Here is a 24,759-nt window from a genome sequence, read left to right as displayed (position 1 = left end):
CAAGCCAACTGAAAACCATCTGGGATTGTGAGTAAATAATGAGATACAAAATACGCATGCAAGTGTATCCATCACCTGAGAAATCTCTGCCTCTATTTCTTTCTCTATGGAAAACTTTTCTAATGAGATACAGAACATTCTCTATCTATCAATGTGTAGTAGTGTTGTTCAAAAGCCATGATTCCTTATTCTGTTAATCTTTAATCTTAGTTTCCACAACATGAATCAAGAACAAACTCGCAAAGAAAATAGAAACTATAAGCATAAAAAAAGACACGGTTTCACCTTTTGAGTTAAAGTGGCTCATATATGCATACAGGGAGTCAATACCACTGAAAACACATGTAAATTTTGCTGTAATATGCATATATTTAGACAACAGATGATAAACAACTACATAAAATTCAAAATTTTTGTCCTTTCACATCCTTCTTTTTGGTTAGCCGTGTTCTATGTTAGCAGCTCAAGATTGGGCATCTTTACATGGGCCATTTCACATCTAGGTTGGATAGAATGAAATCAGGATAAAACTGCCTGCAACACCCTTAAGCAAGCTGCATTCCATGGCCTTAGCAACCATATAGGAACCTAATATCATTTGTTGATGAATATCAGCTGCTTGCTGAGCCAGCTCCACCACCATAGCCTCATCAAAGAACTTGTTTGCACTCATATCTTCACTCATTTCCTGGGATATAGAATTCCAATAAAAAATATTACCAACTGTGGATTTTCATCAATCTTTCAGTGCTGTTAACATGAAGCTCAAGGAAAAATAGTAAGGCATCATCCATGCTAAATTTTTTAAGAGAATGAATACTTATTTGTTATCACTATATAATTGATAGAAAGAGACATAAGGAGAAAGCAATAGAGAGTAAGAGAGAGGATCTTCACGAGCATGGAGCCAGATGGCTCAAGTGGTTGCAGAACTATGATCTTGTCTCCACGGACTACAGCCCAATGATCCAACACTGAGAGGCAAAATGCTTACCTTTGGGTATGGTATCTCAGGTCCATCTCAAAATGACACTATTACAGGTAAAAATGCCTGAAATGCAATAGGAAAAAAGGTAGAAAATAACCCAATGATCACAAAGAATTTGCACCAACAAGAGGGAAAAATTAATGATAGCAAGAGAAGAGCTACAGGATATTTAAATCAACTCCCCATTGAAAAGAATATTTACATGAGAGTTTTTACAAACGCAAAGAACTAATTCAGTCTGGTTCTGATTAATCCTCAAACCAAAAGTGCAACTTTCCCATCCCAACTCCAGGGCAAACAACTACTATTTTGAACCATGTAAATAATTATCAAACGAGAGCAAAAAGTTTTAAAAATCTGCTCACTATTCACAGCTAGCCCAGCTTTGTGATTTCTCAAACACCCTCTTATGCTTCTAAAGTGTTTTAGCATACAGTCCTCAGCAATTTTTCTCCCAGTAGTCCATAAAGCAATGACTAATGGAAATATTTTCTATGATGATCATCTGTAGATGTATGCAAAGCTGAGCCATCAAACCTTCACAATATAAGCGGGAGTACCAGCCCGAGGAATGTCTGCTGTAACATGTCCACATCTGGGAGATAACACTATATATATTGCAGAGAGACAGTCAATTGGGGTTTGTATCTGAAACATAAACTAAGTTAATTATCAACCCTTTGGTGCACGTAGAGAGAGATTCTCAATGGCACTGACATAAAATAAAATCAGATGGCTTCCTCAGTCCTTACCATGGTTACTTTATTCTTCTTGTTGGGTGTTCCATCGAAACATTTCATTGATGAGGACTCTACAACAATTTCAGAAAATGAGACAACAGGATCTGCTACCTAAATTTGAATGAAGCATTAGAACAAATGGATTCATACCCATCAATGCAAAAACAGCCAAAAAATAGAATATCATAGGCAGAGAGAATGAGGGGAAAAACGCAGGAAAGAAATAAACTAAAAATACATAAAACAATGAGATATGAGTAATCCATACCTTGACTTCTACTTCAGAGTAAAGTTCCCTAAGGTCCTTCATCACAGAATCCAAATATATCCCTCCAGTACCAAGAATTTTGTGCTTTCCAAACTACTCAACTTTAGTAATAGCTAGAGGGTAACTTTTACTGATCTTCCATAGGCCCTCCATCATTTTTGGCTACTAACTTGGAGTTAGAGGCTCAGTAGCTGTTTTCACCACTGGAAGAGTGTTAAACTGCAGAGGCTGGAATATGTAAACATCTTTGTAATTATCACATTACAAAGAGTTGCAGTTTTCCTTATTGAAGCATCCATGCCTTTGATGAGAACCCATGAGCCAGGAGGTGCCATGCTTATGTGTAATCTATACCTAGCTTGATAAACCCATAGTTTGGTCACTTCTTTCAGTCATGTCCTCCTTGTCATCAGGTGAGTAGCCCTCTCCCAATACTTTTACAGACTGCCCTGTCATAATTTTACCACTATAAGGAACTGCTATCAGACTTGGGATATAGTTTGGTCACGTTAGCAATTAAGGGGCCAGAAGTATTACAATTTACCATGGCCTTGTAAATCATAGAATCATTGGGCCCTAGATATATATGATCCACCTTTTTAGCTGCAGCATTCTTAGCAGAAGGTATAGGCTGAACCAGCATATCAGTGAAGCCTGAAGCTGAACCAAAAACACTGCTACACCCCAGCCTTAGCAAAGACTGAAAATTTAATTTATAAGCTGCTTTGGGAAGTATGACACCAAGCTTGGCTAGAGTAGCCCCAATACTCTTCTTATGTTCTCCAATCACTGTAGGGGGGCTCCAACACAAATTGGACAAATGATATTTCCCCTCCACTTGCAGAGGGTTTCTTCTTAAAAGCCATCATATCTGGATGATAATAAACATCTCCCCAAGACGAGTTGCAAATTTGTCAGCATCAAATCAGATGCCATGGAGTTTGAGATACAGTTTAGCAAATGATTGCAAAGTAAAGGACCATCCTCCCGTAGCACTTGCAAACAAACATTTCCAGGATTTAGAACTTGGACATTTCCAGCAGTTGAAGAGACGGCTGTTATATGGTTATTGATGACTTCTATAGTATGCCCAAGCTTATGGTAAGCATCCTTTGGAAGCAACTTAAGTTATGCTATCAGCCTATCAACCTTAAACACAAAATAAAACAAGGAACAATAGGATATTAGAGTTAAATTGGAAGGATCAAAAGAGAGGAGGCAGCTTCAGTTCACAGAGGTTACCTTATTGATCACAACTACAATAGGCAGGTGCTCCTGGATTGCATGACATATGGCCATCTCTGTATTTACATGCACATTCAGAAATCAGAATACCAGAATTACCATACTAAGAAAACATTTCATAAAACCACAACAATATCATTGAAATAACATATCAAGAATTAAACAAACTAATTTATTGCCTTGACACTGTAATCAACCTGATCATAAACTAAAACATCTCAAAGTTCATCTCCACACAAGTACCCTTACCTCATGGAAATTCATATATAAGCATAATGAGTTCATTTATCTGCAGAAGTATAGGCAAAACTGAAGCACAATCAGGTTAGGTTATCTGTGGCGTAAATTTATCAAATTTTTTACTCAAAAAAGTTACTTACCATCACTCCTTCAGCTGCATCCACAATTAACACAGCACCATCAGCAAACCCAGCAGTCATTTCATCAGAGAAGTTGACATGACCAGGGATATCCATGATGTCACATAGGTATGATTTTGAATTGCTATCTTCAAGAACAGGTGACATTGGAACTGCCTTAATGGATATCCTTCTTTGTTGCTCATCAATCCTTGTATCTGTGTACCTCATATGCTTCTCACAATTTGTATTGAAAGTTAGCATATGACGTGTTTGCTCAACCAACATATCCATGAACAATGTCTTCCCATGTTGTAAGTGGGCAACAATTAGGAACCAAAGAGGGATTTGACATGAGACCAACAAGAAACTGGCTGGACAAATAGGTTGAGGAATCCTTAACCCCAACCTCAGGCTTAATGTTCCTAACAGATTTAATTATAGGTTGTTCAAGGGGCTGCTCATCTTCATCCATAACCAATGTATCAACATCTTCACCATAAACCTCTTCTGCAGTTGGGTAATACTTCTTGTCCTCAGCAAGCACGATCTGATTATCCATATCAACATCATTAGCGGTAGTAACCCATCCATTGGAAGCATCAATTGCCTCCTTACCATCAGATGCTTCCTCATTTTCATGGGGTTTGTCTGGAAGTTGTTCATCTTCTTCCTCTCCATCACTCTCTTGTTCTGACTCAATTTCAGGACCATTGTAGTTTCCAAACTCATCATAAAGATTATGATCCATGATGTTTCAAATCTGCCATGTGATTTAACCAATTATTAACCTAATAGAACAACTGAATCAAGTTATAATAAAAAAGATTACCAACTAAACTTGTGCTAATCAAACTTTTTCTTCTTTATCTTCCAATCAAGATAAAAAGAAAAGCATGGCCTTTGGTTATAGAGATAAGAACAGGTACAGCCTCTCCTATAGCAAAATTTGCAACTGATTTTCCTTTTTCCTCTTTTTTTTTTTTCTTTTTTATTGATGAGGTTTCTATGAAATTTACATGCCAAATCAAATTTGCAGTAGGCAACTTAAACAACTTTTTCTTCTTGGTGATTTTTAGTAAATGCATCACACTGAATATTTATTTTATAAATAAGATTTGAAGCCAAAAAAGATTGTCTATACTCACCTATCCCATTTACCACATGATTTTAATACACTAATTAGGAATAACATTCACTTCACACTAGCTCTGATTTTAATTATTTGAAGTTCAACACCCTCCCTCTCCTCCACAAAAAAAGAAAAACAAACAAAATAGCATATGGTTCACCGAACAAAATCTCAAACCAAGTTTTCTCATTTTTTATTCCATTTCTTCTCAAATGTTCTGCTCAATTCAAGGGTTGGAGCTTTATTCCCTTCAATAACGCTAAACAGTATTCAGTCATTGTTTAAATGGATACTCGTTCAAAATCAGACGCAAAATCCATGAAAACATATTTATATACACAGGTGTAATTTTACAAATAAACACAAACCAGATGAGAACAAAAGGCAAAGGAAGAACACACCTGAACTGCTGAACAAAAAAGAAAAAAAGCAGCTTGTTCTGAGATGCAGGGGCAGAAAACAAAACAGTTTTCAGAATTTAAGTTTAAGCCACTGACAAGTTTTGGAGTTTCGACCGGAAAACAATCCAGGCCCTTGTTCACTTATAAACATAAACTGTATTTTATAACTTAAAATTTTAAAAAAAAAAATAAGTGGATGTTTCTTAAAGGCAAGAAGGCCCCTGGCCCAAGCAAAAGAAAACCCCAAAGTTCAGAAGCATGGCTGCCAAGAAAGTTTCTGCCACCTGGTTCCTCCGCCTAATCTATCATTCTAGAAAATGAAACTCTCACACAACAAAAGAACTCAGAACAAAATGAGAACACAAGAGATTATCTACAACCCCGTTCAGAGGTGGAGGAAACAAGAAAGGAAGGGCGACCCCTGCCCAAGGAGGCAGGGCAGCCGCTACATGATAGAAGGAAAGAGGACTTGTGCCTTTGAAAGGACCTAAACTCGAGAGAATTTCCCTCTCTAAAATTAAAAAGAGAAGCGTTTCTCACTAACGATAATTAAGTATATTATTTAAGTTGTTTTTTGCCATTTTTTCTTTATGATAAAAGTTTTCAAAGGAATAATTATTTTTTACATATTATAACTTAAAATTAAATAATTATTTTCAAAATTTTTATTATAATAATAAATTAAAATGAATAATACATATTAAAAAATTTAAATATAAAATAAAATTTTTAAATATATTTTATAATAATTTTGATTTGAGTTAATTCATGTTATTCGAATATCGACACCATTTTTAAGGAATGAGAATGATTTTTTTTTTTTTCTATCTGAAGAATGAGCATGAAAATCACAAATAAGACAAAAGTATATACTGCAACTCGTGAAAGACAAATAAAAGCATGTAAATTAAAAAAATAAATAAAGGTAAATAAGCTTCGTTTGCTCTATTAGAAATATATTTTTTTTATATTTATTATTATTTTAAATATTTATGAAAAATATTTTTAATTAAAAAGAAAATTAATTATTTTTTATTTTCAACTCCATAATAATATTATTTAATATAAAAATACTTATATATATATAACATATATATATATCATTAATTTAATATTATAATTAAATAATAAAAAATATTTTTTATATATAAATTATTTTTCACAAAATAAATGAAGTATTATTAAAAACTTATAAAATATAGTAAAAAGCAATTAATTAACATAAAACACTATAAAATTTTTAAAACTACCCAAAATATCAATAAAATATTATGTGATTTTCACCCATCAGAAAAATTACAATTTTTATTCTTTATCAATTACAATAAAATATAAAAAAAATACTTTTAATAAAAATTATATTATTACAATTAATATAAATATATTTAAAAAATAATAATAATAAAGTATTTTACACCTATAAATATTAAATAATATAAAAGAAATATTTTTTAATTAATATAATTATATTGAGTTTATATGTGTATTTTCATTTTCCTTGTTTAAATGAGTCAGATTTATTAACAATATTAATAAGTTATATTTTCAATTTGATGGTATAAAAGTTTGAGTTGATTTTGTGTAATTTTTCAACCATATAAATTTTTAATAGAAAATTTCAAAAATAGAAAAAATATTAATAGTAAATTAATTAAAATCTATGATGTCAGGCTATTTTTACGTAATCGTGAGGTAGAGATGAAACATATCTTATTATAGTAGTTAAATTTTAGATATAAATTGCATGTAATGTGTTTCATCAATGTCAACATTGACATCCTGTTAAAGAAGAGTTAAAATTTCACAAGAATTACATTGTTGAAGATGGCTATGATCTCCAAGAAGTTGACATTTATTTGTTTGGCAGTCTTGGTATGCACATTCTTGGCAAGAGAAGCAAATGCAGCGGACATCAGTACGGGAGCTATGGAAAGGGATATTAATCCTGGTTGCGGCCCACTGCACCCTGCAGAATGCAATGAACAACAGATACATGGTTATGGAAGAGGTTGTGAATCAGCTGAAGGGTGTCGGAGCCGCTAATCCTAATTAACATGAAGATTCATACATGGATATGCAAGTGTAGACCCACAATGGTCGTCGCCATGCATGAATAGAGATGCGAAATATATACTTGCATCTTTTTTTGATAGATTAAATCTATTATTAAGAATTACAAATAATTAATTATAGTTATGGTGTTATCACCTATAGCTAGCCAAAGTTACATGAACGGGAAAAACCATTATATATATATATATATATATATATATATATATAGAGAGAGAGAGAGAGAGAGAGAGAGAGAGAGAGAGAGATATAGCTAAAGTTACATGAACGGGAAAAACCATTATATAGATAGATAGATAGATAGATAGATAGATAGACAGAGAGAGAGAAAGAATGTAATGCAAATGATGGTCAAATGTGATCTGTATGATTGTATTATTTCTTTTGAAATAATAAAGTTACGATTTCACATGAAAAAGAAAGTTTATTAAATACATCTGATGATGTATGTACACCATCCCCTATAATCATAGAGTTTATTTTTAAAATTATAAAAAGTTATTTTTTTTTATAAAAGATAAAGTACTTGTCACGACCCAACCTCAGGGCCGGACCGGCACTAGGACCTGGGCCAGCCTAAAGCCCCCGAGGCCCGTAGTAAGCCTAACTGTTCATTAACCCAACTCTAAGGCCCATTTGGGCCCAATATCAAGAAAACAAACGGACAGAGTCCGGCCATAAAATGGACTTTCCAACGGGGAGTTTTCGACTCACCCGACCTGTAAACACAATAAACAATCCATTGGGGAGCTCAGCTCACCCTCCACATACTCATCAACATAATAATAAATGGGAGCTCAGCTCCCTCATCCAATCCATCAAAACAGACTTAAAATATTAAGTTTACAGGTTTAACATGATAATAATATTACAGACCAAATTCAAATAATTACTGCTAACACATGCGGAAATTCTAGGAGTAAATAAAATTACACAAATATCGATAAACAACCTGCGAAGTATAAAAGCAGGTTAACCCAAAATAAAATATCCTCCTGTGGCCTGTAAAAATTTTTGAACAGGAGTGAGCGTTTTCGAGAGAGTAAAATATCAATCTTAACTATAATCTCTATAACTATCTGAACTAATGCACCCTGTAGAGTGAAATGCAACATAAATAACATTTTCACATCATAACATCAAAAAGGTAATTTGGAGCACTCACACACCCTGTAGTATCAATCATAACATATGGGAGCTGATCCCTATGACTCTCTTAAATCCAACCTGGTGCAATTACTCAAGCTCGGACTTCCACTTAATAACCAAATCGAGGGTCCCGAATTACTCAAGCCGTGACTACCCTCGAAGGATCGGGTCCAATGAATTACTCAAGCCGTGTTGCGGTCCTATCCATAGTCCACACCACATCACACGCACGCCAACGCACGACATTGCTCCAAATTACCACAACAACATTCATGGCACATTATGTTATGAATGCAACATAATTCGTGCCTAGAGTTTAACTACATAAATATATGTATATAAGTGATGCATGGGCATCTTGAACATATAATAATATCGAAATTACAATTAAAATTAATATTTTACTCACGGACTTGACGACAATCACTTTGTGGCGGGCGGAGGAAGAAGGCTCCCAGCTCTCACGACAATCATATTACATTTATTTAATACAATCGACTCAATACAAACAAAGAAAAGACCAATTACGTCCTAAGTCGTGTTTAAAATCGAGTCTCCCTATACCTAGGACCTACCCAACTGCAAAGGGTTCAAAACACACTTCTATACTCACAATCCATATATCAACAGTTCAATCATATCACACAGCCTCCCGGGCCCATCAAATCGATCATCCATCACAATACGCAAAATTTCAATTTAGTCCTTATTATTGATCATTTTTGCAAACCGCCAAACAAGCTCTAAAAATTATAAAACTTTGCCCCGCGGTCCTTAGCAATATTACTAAGCTATTGCAAAAAGAATCGTAATTTTCTAAGCTACCACGAATATTTTATGGATTTTTAATCCTATTTAAGCACTAGAAAATTACGTAAAAACAAGGTTCGGGTTTACCTTTGCCGATTCCGACTTCGGAACGCCGACGTCGACAATGGGGCTAGCCAAAACCTCGGCCCAATTCGGAGACTTTTCCGGTAACGGGTCTGTCTGGCCCGAAATTTGCAGATCCGGACAACTGTCGAATTTCCGCGAATTGAGGATACCTACACGAAGCCCAATAATAATATATAAAAAATCAGGGGTGTTACATTCTTCCCCCCTTACAGAAAATTCGTCCTCGAATTTTACACAAGGCAGAATAAAGTACATGATCACACATTGAACAGATAAGGGTACTTGCTACGCATGTCCCGTTCTGACTCCCAAGTGCACTCTACCACTGACTGACTCCTCCATAAAACCTTAACCATAGGGATCTGCTTTTGATCTTAGTGTCTCACTTAGTAGTCCACTATGGCTCAAAGTTGCTCCTCAAAGGTCAAGTTCTCTTTTAGCTCTATTACATCCTGCCGTAGTACATGGGAAGGATCGGGAATGTATTTCCTGAGCATGGAGATGTGAAACACGGGATGAACGTGAGAAAGGTTGGGTGGTAGTTCCAACCGGTAGGCAACTGCTCCAACTCTATCAGTAACCTCAAAAGGTCCAATATACCGAGGTGCCAACTTGCCCTTCTTTCCAAATCTCATGACTCCCTTCATTGGAGAAACCTTCAGAATACATAGCGCCATCGCAAACTCCACATCCCTCCATCCGGGTGCATAACTCTTACGCCTTGAAAATTGTTTTCAATCATTCCGATTAAAGGAACTATCTCTCAAGTGTACTACACTAGGTCTACATCATGCACCCTCGCTTCTCCCATTTCGGTCCAACCCCGAGGAGACCTACACTTTCTTCCATATAGTGCCTCATAGGGTGCTACTCCTATGCTGGATTGGTATCTGTTGTTGTAGGCAAACTCCACCAAAGCTAGCTGATCTTCCCATTGACCTCCAAAATCCAAAACACTCATGCGAAGCATGTCTTCCGATGTTTGGATTGTCCTTCGAGGGTGGAAAGCCGTACTAAAGTTCAATCAGGTGCCAAGTGCCTCGCAACTTTCTCCAAAACCGAGAAGTGAATGGGGCCCTGATATTATGGAACTCCATGCAATCGACTATTTCTCGAATGTAGAGCCGCATCTTGTACACCGAGTATGTAGTCTTGGGTAAGAAGGGAGCCGATTTGGTCAAGCGGTCTACAATTACCCATATCGAGTCATATCCTCGCGTGGTACGAGGCAACCGGTCACAAAATCCATAGTGATCATTTCCCACTTCCATTCCGGGATAGGGAGCTCTTGCAGCTTCACGACGGTCTCCAGTGTTCAAACTTCACCTTCGACAAGTCAAGCACTTGGACACAAAGTCTGCTATGTCTCTCTTCATGCCATTCCACCAATAGCTATCTTTCACATCATGGTACATCTTGGTGGAACCTGGATGGACACTGTACAGTGTGTAGTGTGCCTCTCGCATGATTTCATTCCTGAGGTTGTCCACATCGGGCACACATATCCTAGAACCTTGCACTAGGGCGCCATCATTGGCAAATCCAAACTCACCACCTTCACCTTGCTGTACTCTTTCTATGATCTTCATCAATTGTTGGTCTCTGTGCTGGGAAACTCTAACTCTGTCCTTTGCATCTTATCCACTTCCCTTTTCCTATTTTTGGTATTGTTGGTATCTTTTCAACCTGCTGTACTTATTCCTTAATTTTAGTCCTATCTCATCCTTACACCTTTTCCTTCAAAGATGTCTATCCCATCATCAACTTTAACTTTCTTTTTATTTCTTAGTCTTATCTTGATTACTAGTTTCATTACTTCGAGAATTCTAACCCTATGATTTTACTCCTACCAGCACATTCTTCACCTTATGTAACACTTATAATTACCCATAGAAAATTTTTCTTGTATCCCCCTTTTTTCCAACTTAACTATCAGAACATTATCATTTCCTACCAGCCTTAGTAGGAAATTGCTTATCCTGGATGAATATGAGCCCCATAAACTATAAGTTCCATCTGAACTAACACGGCTGTAGGAAATATGTGTCATGCCTTAATTCCAAACAAGATACTTCACGAGTTCATTCTCCTTAATATAATAATATATAATGCCACTAGCTTTCTAAACTTCAACCTCAAATTACCCATCGAACAATTTCATCTATTGAAACTCATCCATAAATAGTACTTCATCTAGCTCATAGTTTAAAACAGTCGCAAGCCTTAGTAGCTAACTCAATTTAACTCCTGTCATTACTCTGATCGTCCTTTCATACTTAACACTAGGTATGCACTTACTGTCATTCTCATATCAGGAAATTATATATGAATTGGTGCCTATCAAAATCTCAAATAACTAGGTCTCTTTGACTCAGTCTCTATTCCTTATATAACCCTCTAGAACCAATAGCACAAGCTAAACTTGAAAAGAAAGAAAATATCCTTTTATATTCAACTACGCCGATTGTCCATATAATAACGTTTAACCTATGTTTCTTAGTCTTTCTCTTCAAATTTCATCATCTCCTAGCACAATTGTGCTCTACCTATAAGGTATCATCTGCATGAACCCTTTACCGTACCATCGTCCTTCCTGACATAATATTTTATAATTTATTAACTTTACTTATACTTGACCTATGATTCATATCTATCATCGTTTATATTGTGCCCTTAACCCTTGTTGAATCCTGAAAGATTTCTCTCGCTAATAGATTCTTCCAACACTAATTCCACCCTTATCTATGGTCATTAATTTGATCCTTAAACTTTCTAGTGATTTATTACTATCCATACTTGTCACTTTTTATTCTACCCCTACTGTTGTTCTGTCGTTATTGCTTCACTGCAAAGTGATTCTGTTGATCACACTAAAAATGTTTGCCTGACATTCATAACGAACCTCTAATTACCTTCTCACTATCTCAAAAGTCTAACCTAAAACCTATGTGTCATTATCTATCATTCTTTTCCTCTCATCATACCTATTTGATCCCTTAGACTGACTTTTATTCAACTTACTGCTTACTAACTTCTCTTTCTCTACCTATTTAGGTAGTCCGCAATACCATCGCACACCTTCTAACATTTACTCATTATTATTGTATTCCATACCTCCATCACTTTTCTCACTAATGTGGTCCCATTTTGGGTTTTCCATCCTTGTCATTCTCCTTGCCAAGAATAACACTTAGCCTATCCTATATCTTAACTTTGTTCCTTTTATTATGCGCTCTTTAGGTTGTCCTTTCATTTATTTCCTTTGTCTTACCCAAAATAGAACTTGACTATTCTATCCCTGGTTCCATTCCTCTTCCTAACATGACAGCTGTACTTGCTGACTATATCTTTCAGAGTCTCCACCGCGTTATCACATATCTGTGCTACTCAGATTTGGTCCTTTGACCACTCTAGCTAGTACTTCAACTAGCATTTAGATTATATTGCATCTGCAATCAATTGTCCAAACTTTCATTCTGCACTTTCTTTATCCATTGGCCTTCTATGATCTATCTTTGCTAATTTATTACTCTTAACACTATTATAATTAGATTATACTATTGTTTTGAACAATATGAAGTTATAAAGGAACTCAGGAAATTGCAGTCATACTTTTATTGTATGATCTCTATTCTTATCCTTTAGCTTACATAATACCCTTGCTACCTCGAGAACTGATTCTGTAGCAATTTTTATTTATTTGTTATTATTATTATTATTATTATTATTATTATTATTATTATTATTATTATTATTATTATTATTATTATTATTTTCCATGTTTACTCAATTAGCCACAACTTAAGATTCCGGGCACCCAAACCCGTCGTCCAATTCAAAGGATTTACATCCATCGTGATTTGATTATATATGATTCCTATAACGGAACTTGTATCCTCTCCAGGATACCCGAGCCAACTACTCTCTACCACACTCTACAGTCCCATCTGGGACACTATTCCATAAGTTATCATTATCAGTAATAACCTTCGATCCCTTCTGAAAAGATAGGACTATACCCTAACTTGCTGCAACAAAGGTACTACATTTACCACCTTACCAAAACCATGTCAAGTTAATGACTCTTTTATCATAACATAGCTCTGTAAATCATCAATTCATAGTTTCGACCTTCTCTAGGTAGTAGGGTTGTACTTTATTCCATACTGATACACACAAGGTATACTATTCTCACTCTATAAGTGTCACCTTTACTTTGCAACTAATCCGAAACCTCTGGTCTGATGGCAACTCTTGATGTAACTTTAGCTCATGCTAGGGTAACTGGGTCACTGACTCTAGTTACCACCCAACTGTGACCTTCGATATTCTAGCTCTAGATCCCTAACCAAGAGTTCCCAACTCCTTTGCAGATATAGAACTGCTGGTACCAAAACAGACCGCAACATCCTCATCATAAGCACTAGCGACTCTACACAATAATCTCATGTCGATCAATGTCTGAAACTACGTAATAGACATCGAGAATATTGTATAGTTACTACGATACGTCCTGGCAGACTAGGTCTCTTAATCTCTTATCTCTCTTGAATCTTCTATTATCATAAATTTATTCTGTCTGGGTCATCCACTGATGACTGCCAGCAGTGGTATCCTCATCCTTATCTAGGGCAACTGTACTTTCAAGACTCACTTTTATGTACTCGTGCCTTGCACGAAATGGGCACACCATTTAAACCCATACTGACGAAAATATAGTATTTATTGGAGTACGTGTTTCCATGGTAGACCTCAATAAGTTTGCTAAATCTATTTCATGTTTCTATGTACTCCACGAAAATCAAGACACTAACTGAGGTAATCTTATATTTCCCGAGGTATAACGTAGGATCTAGAAACAAAGAATTACAGGAAAAGACAAAACAGAATCCTATACTCCGCATGTGACTCCTAGTAGACTCTTCTCAACATTTTAGACAGACATTCCCTAAGAATCTGGAGCCTAAGCTCTGATACCAACTTTGTCACGACCCAACCTCGTGGGACTAGGACTGGGCCACCCTAAAGCCCCGAGGCCCGTAGTAAGCCTAACTGCTCATTAACCCAACTCTAAGGCCCATTTGGGCCCAATATCAAGAAAACAAGTCCGCCATAAAATGGACTTTCCAACGGGAGTTTTCACTCACCTAAACACAATAAACAATCCATTGGGGAGCTCAGCTCACCCTCCACATACTCATCAACATAATAATAAATGGGAGCTCAGCTCCCTCATCCAATCCATCAAAACAGACTTAAAATATTAAGTTTACAGGTTTAACATGATAATAATATTACAGACCAAATTCAAATAATTACTGCTAACACATGCGGAAATTCTAGGAATAAATAAAATTACACAAATATCGATAAACAACCTGCGAAGTATAAGTTAACCTAATAAAATATCCTCCTGGTTCAGTGGCTGTAAAATTTTTGAACAGAGAGAGTAAAATATCAATCTTAACTATAATCTCTATAACTATCTCGAGCTAATGCACTGTAGAGTGAAATGCAACATAAACAACATTTTCACATCATAACATCAAAAGGTAATTTGGAGCACTCACACACCTGTAGTATCAATCATAACATATGGGAGCCGATCCCTGACTCTCTTAAATCCAACGGTGCCGAATTACTCAAGCTCGGACTTCCACTTAATAACCAAATCGAGGGTCCCCGAATTACTCAAGCCGTGACTACCCCTCGAAGGATCGGGTCCAATTACTCAAGCCGTGGCGGTCCTATCCATAGTCCACACCACATCACACGCACGCCAACGCTGCTTTGCTCCAAATTACCACAACAACATTCATGGCACATTATTATGAATGCAACATAATTCGTGCCTAGAGTTTAACTACATAAATATATGCATATAAGTGATGCATGGGCATCTTGAACATATAATAATATCGAAATTACAATTAAAATTAATATTTTACTCACGGACTTGGCGACAATCGGTGGGCGGAGGAAGAAGCCTCACGCCCTCGGCTCCCGACAATCATATTACATTTATTTAATACAATCGACTCAATACAAACAAAGAAAAAGACCAATTACGTCCTAAGTCGAAAATCGAGTCTCCCTATACCTAGGACCTACCCAACCCGCAAAGGGTTCAAAACACACTTCTATACTCACAATCCATATATCAACAGTTCAATCATATCACACAGCCCTCCCGGGCCCATCAAATCAGTCATCCATCACAATACGCAAAATTTCAATTTAGTCCTTATTATTGATCATTTTTGCAAAAGCGCCCAAACAAGCTCTAAAAATTATAAAACTTTGCCCCGCGGTCCTTAGCAATATTACTAAGCTATTGCAAAAAGAATCGTAATTTTCTAAGCTACCACGAATATTTTATGGATTTTTAATCCTATTTAAGCACTAGAAAATTACGTAAAAACAAGGTTGGGTTTACCTTTGCCGATTCGACTTCGGACGCCCGACAATGGGGCTAGCCAAAACCTCGGCCCAATTCGAGACTTTGAAATTTGCGAATCCCGCCGAATTTCCGCGAATTGAGGATACCTACACGAAGCCCAATAATAATATATAAAAAAATCAGGGGTGTTACAGTACTATTTATATATATATATATATATCGAGAGTATTTTATTATCATTAAAAAGAAAATATTTATAAAAAAATAAAAAAATTAATTATTTAAACAATTAGTTAATTACCATATATCTATTTTAAGCAATCTCTTTGAGGGTTTAATTTCTAAAATATCCCAAAAGTGGCGCCAATATTTTATTAATTTCTAAAATATCTTCAAAATGTTATTGTCCAACAGTATAAGATATTTGAAAGGAAGAAATTTGATTTTTTTATCACTTAATGAATATGCTTTATTATTGTTATTGGTTAATTGTTTATGAATTTGTAATTTTTATTTACTATTGCATTTTGATTTTATTAAAATTTAAACATGAAAATGAAAATGGTTGGACGAAAATATTGACGATTTTAGTATTTATATGAAAATGATTTAATTATTTTTCACTCATTAACTATATAAATAACTATTTTCTAATAAAAATTTTCTAATTTACTTAAAAAATATTTTAATTCGACTTTAAAATATTTAAACTAGTATATATGAAAAGGGAAGGGTATAGAGATCGTTAAAAATATCCTTCATTATTTATATTATTTTTTATTATTTTTTTAAATTAGTGTTCTTAATGGAGATAAATGTATAAATGAATTAATATTATAATTATTGAATTTTTTTTATATTAATGACTCAAAATTCTAATGAAATTTGAAAAGAAATATTTTTCTAATTTAAATGGAAGAAATATTTCTTAATAAGATAGAAAATTTATTTTATATATCAAATAGAATTTATGTTATAGTGTTATTTTTAAATTAAATAAAATTTTTAATTGAATGAAAATTAAAAGGATAAATATCATAAATAAGAATATTTATAAAGAGGTTATTTAATTTTATCCATGAAAAGACTCTTCGTCCATTGCAGAAAGGAGCTATGGGCCAATGAGAAGAATAGTTTTTAGCTTTTGCTAAAAAAGGAAGAGGTTTTTGCTCATTGACCAAAGTGCTACTAACCCATTATAATAATAATTAAAAAGTTGAAGCTATTCTAATGAAACCGATGAATGTAGTAATATTTAAATGGGATTATAATAAGTTCTACTAAAAATAATTAAAAAATTGAAGCTATTTTGATAATAATTTTTATTAACTAATAATAAATTTTAATTTATAAAATTAATATATTTTTATTCTCATATTATATTTATAGCATTTTATATATAATATTTTAATTAATTAAAGTAATATGCCGTATTAATTTTATTTTATAGTAACTTTTGGTTTAAAAATAATTTATCTTAATTTATTTTAAATAATTTACATGTATAAATTGTAAAATTAAAAAAAAAATTAATTGAATGATGTTGGGCAATGTATAGCTAGCACCACTCATTTAAGGTGGATTTTATAAGAACGTGCTATTTTGAAGTTTATTGTTAAAATTAAAAATAAGTACTAATGAGTTAAACGTATAAAAAAATTATAAATAAAATTATAAAAATAAACAACTAAATTTCATTAATTATTAAAAATTAATATATTATGATAATATTATATATCATATAAAAAAAAACAAAAAATTACATAAAAAAAACTAAACCACATGTATAATAAGTATAAATAATGTACCATGCAATAAAAAAAATTAAACAATTTAAAAAATATTAAAAATGTTCACTAGTCAAATTTAAAAAAATAGAAAAATAAATAATAATTTCTCGTTTTTAATAATAAAAATTTAATTTTCATGTTTTTAATATTAAAAATAATTTTCATCTTTTCAAAAAAAATAATTTTCATATTTTTAAAATAACTAAAAACCTCCAAATTTTCTAATTATATTTCTAAATATAATTTAAATAATATTATCAGGATGGAATATCCGCCGGTACATCATGAATAATTTAAATAAAATTGAAAAAAAGTAATTATTTATGCAGAGGATTTCTGAAAAGTTTTTCTAAGAATATATTGAGTTGTGTAATAATTTTAATCGTTTTCAATAATTTTTTATTTTGATATTTTTATTTTTTTTAAAAAAAATAAAATTATTAGAATTTAAATTCTTGAATTCTTATATTATAAGATAACTCTTCAATATATCTATTTCCAATTATATATACTATTTAACTAGTAATAATTTTTTTTTTAAAAAATATTAATAAATTTTATCAAAATTAACATAAGATTTGAGTATTTATCTAAAAATTACAAATGTCAATGGAACTTCTGTTGGTTGGATTAATCAGGAGAAAAATATAATATAAAAAATTTATTTTCAGCATCAAATATAACAATTCGTTGGTTATTTAATATCGGATTTGAAATTTATTGATAATTTATTGTTAATTAAAAATTTTTAAAAATTTTATTAATGATTTTTTAAATTTATTGGTAAATTTTTACTAATTTAAAAAATATAAAGAAATTTTGAATAAAATAATAAATTACTAAAAATTATTTACTATTAAAAAACTGCCATATTAATATTAAAAAATAATTTACTAATAGAATTGAAAATAATATTTTGCCATATAAATATTTTATAATAAAATTACAAAAAATAATTTTATAATAAGTTATAGAAAAATAATATAATTTTACAAAATGAAACAAATTATATAAGTCTAAAAATATTTAAAATGTAATGTTTTATAAATAAAAAAAATTATAAAAAATAGATTGAAGAAAATAAAAAGGAAATAATAGAAAAAAGAGAATGACAATACATGGAAAAAATGAAGATAAAAAAAAGTTGTTTAATACATTTATTAGCTTAAAAAATAAAATATAATTTTTAAAAATATATTATATTTGTTTAATACATTTATTATATTTTTATCAATTATTTATAAAAAAAATAAAGCTTTTTTATTTACCTTACTTTAATTTTTTTAAATGTATAATTTTAATTTTACTAATTTAATAAAAAAATTTATTTTATATTATTTATAAAATTATAATTTTTCTAAGCATCTTTATAATTTGAAGTGAATTAATATGTTCAATTTAAGCTATTTTATAAGACATATAAATTATTGAGCACTATTAAACAGTGTTGACTCATTTTAAAATGACTTTATTTTATGATAAAATGAATTTTACTCTATATGAACATTAGATTAATGAAATATCAAAGTAATAATAATAATAATTATTATTATTATTATTATTAGACTCTATAATTAAATTTCTTTTATTATTAAATTATATTTCAATGTATTATAATACGTAAATAATAAATATTATATTATTTTAAAAAAATATTATACTGTTAGCATTAGTTGATGTTAAACAAAACTATATATATGTAACTAATATGCAATATAATTTTATTAGTAGATAATAATTTGATTTATAAAATGTAAATATAATATTTCATATTATTATAAAATAAAATTGAAAATATTTTTTAATTTATTAATTATATTCTCACAATACATATATGAAAATATAAAATTAGCATGGTATTTAAACTTGTTTGTTACTAAATTATCAATAGATTCAAAATTCATTATTTATTGAAGAAAATTCTTTATAATTTAGCAATAAAATAAAAAATCCATGGTTGATTTACCAAACTTAATGCTAATCAAAGAAAAAGTATTTACAATTTAGTAACAGAATTGAAAAATCTATTGTGAATTTACCAATGAAATCAAAATCTGTTACTAAATTTAGCAATGAATTCAAAATTAGTTGCTAATTAAAGAATAATATCTACAATTTATCAACGAAATTAAAATTTTAATACTAATTTACTTTCAAAATCAAAATTCATTGTTAAATTTAACAATAGAATTAAAATCTATTGATAATTATAAAAAAAATCTATATAATTTAGCAACATAATTAAAAATTTATTGCTAAATTAATTAATAATAAATTCAAAATCCGTTGCTAAATTAGCAACAAAATTTTAATTCTGTTAATAATTGAAAAGTCTTTACTGTTTAGTAATGGATTGAAAAATTCATTGTCAATTAGAAAAAAAAAAAATTCTATTGCTAATTTCTATTACTAATCCGGATATTTGTTATGGTAATATTCAGAGGGTAAATATCAAAATATATTTTAATCATATTATAATATAATATAATATAATTTTAAATAAAATAAATAAATAAATATTTTATTAAAATTAAAATAAATAATTTTAAAATTTATTAAAATTAATATAAATTACACATTTATGAGAATTTAACAAAAAAAATCATTTAGGGTGGAGAAAACGAATCCATATAGCGGATCTCAAATTTTTGAGATAAAAATTTAGTTGAGTTGAGTATTAAAATTAATATAAATAATTTATTTAAATTATTAAAAAAATAATATGAGAAATACAATAAATATTTATAGTGATATTATAAAATTAAATGAGAATAATATAATAAAATATTTAATTAAATTAATTTAAAAGCATTAAAATAAAAAATTATTCTTTTTCAATTTATTTTTTTTCTTACAAATTAGGTTTATAAATTTTAAAATTATTTTAAATAAATAAATTAATAAAAAATTATGGCAGCTTCTAAACTGATTTAAGTTAGATTAAACCCCCTAAATAAAGGATGGAGTTTAATCAAACAAGTTAAATTAAAAATAAAAAAAAAACCATGCAAAAGCTTACGAGTTTTTAAAGTTTTTACAATGAAGTCAATTGTTCTATGCTGCTATAAACTACAAAGTCTTATTTTCACAAATTTTTTTAATGGATTTGTATCCTCTGGTGCATATTACTACAAAACACACTTTACAACGTATGAGACTCTGAAATTATTTAAATATAATAAATCATATTTAATTTCGTCTAATTAATATAAGAACATCTGGATTTAATTTTTTTTAAAACAATACTTCTTTTCTCCATAATTCAATTGTTAAATTCTTTTATAAGCATATTGTTTTTTTTTTTTATGAGCATGATATTTTTAAGTTAATTTTTATATATTAAAATTAATTTTTTAAATAAAAATTAAAAAGTTAGGATAATAAAAGGGATTATTATTATTATTAAGTGAGAAAAAAAAAAGGAAAGAAACACAAAAGAGAGAAATAGCAAGAGCAACCTCATAGAAATGGTGCTCTAATTATTTTCTTAATTATAACAAGTAGCTAGCAGCGCAGAACAACTAGCAATAGCATAAACCACATAGCGCTACACACGTTACACACCATATTTATAATAAGTGGCCAACTGCCCATTAGACTAATCAGCGGTGGTGATGGGGTGGATCATGGTGTGGACCATGAGGACCCGGTGGATGTGGATGGGGATCAGCTGGCGGAGGATGATGGGGGCCTGGCGGAGGAGGATGATGATCATGGTGATGCTGAGGAGGTGGAGGCCCAGGAGGTGGTGCATGCGGAGGAGGTGGTCCGTGGTGTGGTGGACCTGGGTGATGTGGGTCGTGATGTGGCGGAGGATTGTGCATCTTCTCTCCTTTCTTCTTTTGCTGCTGCTTGTGGCGAAGTGTTGAAAGATGAAGTGATTATATATATTAGTGGAGCTTAAGGATGAAGGCAAGTAAATGTCAATTTCACAACTAGAAGTCAATCCGTCGTCGTTCATCACCTAAAATTCATGTTTATTTTATTTTTATGGTTATGATAGTTCGTTAATCTTATCCAACACGTGTTGTGTTGTATTGTTTTCTTCTTGTTGTTGTCGGCAAGTGTCCTTTTCTTTTAGAATGGTTAGAATTATTTTAGTTTTTGTCCTTTTAACAGATATTATATTATATATTAAACAGAATCCATGACCACTGTTCATGGTAACAGTAATTTGGGGACTTTTTAGTAAATTAAAAATGAAAAATAAGAGAAATGCATTTAATTTTAAAAATAAATGTGGCCCTTACCACTCATTCACCAATCACGAGGCTAAAATGGTCCAAATACAAGAAATTTTTTAAATTGTTTGTTGTTAAAATAAATTATTTTTTTTCAAATTTATTTCTATTAATAAATAAAATATATTGATCCTACAATAATTTTATATTAATTGTGAAGAATATATGCATTTAAATTATATAAAAATAAAAATTTTATTAAAATTATTATGATTTTCACAGCAGTTCATTTCTATCACTGATTCAGTATGTGCATATCTTTATCTAACGAAAGATAAAAAAAGTAGACATTGAGCCGTTTCTGGAGTTGCTGGTGTGGTTAGATCCTGAGTGAGGTCTCATATGAGGCGTGTTCAGAGACCGATCCTTCGGGATCTCACATCGATTGTGAATAGTGCATGTGCTTAAATTATATAATAATAAGGACTCTATTAAAATTGTCATAATTTTAACAATGGCCTATTCTTGTCATTGACCCTATGTGCGCGTGTGTTTATCTAACAAAGGAAAAAAAAAAAAGGTATATTGCAAGATTTACAAAATTAAATAATCTAAACCATGCACATAGATTAAAATGCTACCCATTTTATTATAATTAATTAACATAACAACAGCATACATTAATCAGGACCTGGCATGTGAGCTAGCCAGCCCCAGTAGCATATATATGCAAATAGTAGAAATTAAGTAGCTTCAACACCATGCATATGTATACATATACACATATATGCTCTATTATGCGCCTCCATGTGTGCTAAAACCATCCATTATTGTGTAATCAATTAAGGATGGTGATGATGAGGTGGTCCAGGTTTGCGTGGCTCAGGAGGACCTGGTGGAGGCGCCTGGGAACCCGGTGGAGGAGCATGGCTAGGAGGAGGAGGTTCATGGTGTGGAGGACCCGGAGGCGGTGCTTGTTGTGGTGGTGGGTGGTGGTGATGGTGGGGATCTGGTGGTGGAGGGTTGTGCATCTTCTTATCTCTAATAACAGTATATCTTTGTGTTCAGTCTATGGGAAGTTGTGAGTAAATTTGCAGATGTAGCCTCTGAATTTATACAAGCAAACGTCACATTTTACTACCAGTCAAATGCACGTTTATTAATGGTAGGTTTCTACCTGAAATTCAAGGATTTATGCAGACGATGACATACTGTATAGGATATCCATGGAAGATGGGTTGGCTCCACTTTCCAATTTCATAATAACTTCGTAGATAAGCAATGGACCCTTCTTGTCATATGGACACATGGTCTAATGTTACATAATTGTGATGGCAATTGACAGCTACATAACAACATGACACGCGTAGATATATAATTTTTATTTTCCCATATTCCAAACCTCACATAAAAAAAAAAAATCATTTAAGAAGTGTTTATTTTGGTTAATTATTTTTAATTTTTATTTAAAATATATTTTTAAATTTAAAATAAATTAATTTAAAAATAAGTAATTAATTATTGAATAAAATTATTTAAATAAATTTTTAAATAATTTAAAATTTTAATTAAAACGTATTTAAAATAACTTAATAATAAATTATAAATATGAAATAACTTAATTATAATTTCGGACTTATTTAAAAAAAATGATGAACTAAGTGTGTCCCAATTCATAGGTGGGTCATGTAGGCTCATTAGTTTTTTTTTTTTTTAATTTAAATTATTAAATTTTAATTTAATATTATAATATTAATAAGACTTGACTTATTTATAATATATGAAAGATTAAAATGAGTTGACTTCAAATTCAGTTCATTTATAATATAAATTAGATTGAGAAAAGTTGATTTTCAATTTAATTTATCTAAACGAGTTAAGTTTGAAATGTAATATTAAAACTCGAATAGAAGTTGAGCATTAAGAAAATATAACAAGTTAATAATGAGCTATACAAAATTTATAAAAAAAAAAAAAAAATTTGTTTGGCTTAGTGCAATTGTACCCCTACTTCCTCCTTCTCTTGTAAGTGAGATTCATCCCTAGAACGACATAATATATGTTTTTATATTACCTTTTAATATTTTAAAAATTTTTCTCTTTTCTTTTCTAATTTTTCAACGGAATAGTTTTTAATTTTAAATTAATTTAACATACTTAGTCGATATTAATTTTTTAAATCAATTTGACAAAAAAAAAGGCTTCATTAGAGCCTTCTTGACGCACTTTTGCTCAATCAACGGTGAAAAGTTTTTTCATTATTGATGCGAAAAGGAAGAAACAGGGTAAAAAAGGGGAAGAGATGGAGAGAAAATTAGGGTTTAAGCGAGGAAGAAAATTTGTTTGTTTCTTGAAAAAAATAAAAAAACATGGGAAGAGCGTTAGAGTTGGATCAGAGGGAGCGTTGATAGTTAAGGTCAGGGAGAGGGAGAGGGAGAGGGAGGCGAATGTAGGGATATTTTTTTCTTAAGAAATAAGTTTTATTTGTCTTTTTATTTTTTAGGAATGTTTAATTTAATTTATTTTTAATTTTTAATTTAATCTTTTATATTTTTTATTTAAGTTTAAATTAGCACAAATGATATAAATACTATTTTTTAATGGATTAAAGCTCAATTTCACCCCTATAGTTATTGGAATAGTTAAATTTAATTTATTTTTAACTTTTATCCAATTTAGCTCAAAAATTTCGATTTAAGCCCAATTTAACTTAAAAATTAAGAAAATAAAGAAATTAACTTTCTTAATTTTTAGACTTAAATTAAGAAATAAAAAAAATTTAGTCCCAAAATTAAAAAATTAAACTTCTTAATTTTTTATTTAAATCAAAAAATAAAAAAATTTAGCTCACAAATTTTAGATTAAATTAATATTAAATTGAAACTTTTAAATTAAATTAGATAAAAATTTAAAAATAAATTAAATTAAATTTTTTCAATAAATATAAAAGCTAAACCAAGCATTTTACCTTTTTTCTTTATTCTTTACTTGTATATATATTTTTCTTATAAAAGATATTAAACAGATATTATTAATGATTCACTACAAGATCATATATAAAAAAAGTAGAGCCAATCATTTTTCTGCATCCACTAATTAAAACTGAAAATTTAAAAATAATAATAATAATAATAACAAG

At 31.0% G+C, this 24,759-nt stretch overlaps 1 protein-coding gene and 1 pseudogene across 1 annotated transcript; both read right to left on the bottom strand.

The window, feature by feature from the left end:
* Nucleotides 1–242: 242 nt before the first annotated feature.
* LOC110651407 (110 kDa U5 small nuclear ribonucleoprotein component CLO-like) lies at nucleotides 243–3,484 on the bottom strand (annotated as a pseudogene).
* A 295-nt stretch (nucleotides 3,485–3,779) lies between these two features.
* On the bottom strand, nucleotides 3,780–5,656 carry LOC131177805 (110 kDa U5 small nuclear ribonucleoprotein component CLO-like). The gene is made up of 2 exons (XM_058142906.1): nucleotides 5,134–5,656; nucleotides 3,780–4,363 (listed from the first exon to the last, which is right to left on the bottom strand). Exon 2 carries the CDS (start codon nucleotides 4,349–4,351, stop codon nucleotides 3,878–3,880), a length of 474 nt encoding a protein of 157 aa, XP_057998889.1. The 5' UTR covers nucleotides 4,352–4,363; nucleotides 5,134–5,656; the 3' UTR covers nucleotides 3,780–3,877.
* Between the last annotated feature and the right edge of the window lie 19,103 nt (nucleotides 5,657–24,759).

The sequence above is a fragment of the Hevea brasiliensis genome, unplaced genomic scaffold (assembly GCF_030052815.1).
Source record: "Hevea brasiliensis isolate MT/VB/25A 57/8 unplaced genomic scaffold, ASM3005281v1 Scaf9, whole genome shotgun sequence".
NCBI classification, from domain to species: Eukaryota; Viridiplantae; Streptophyta; class Magnoliopsida; order Malpighiales; family Euphorbiaceae; genus Hevea; species Hevea brasiliensis.
This window is presented reverse-complemented; position numbering and strand designations above follow the sequence as displayed.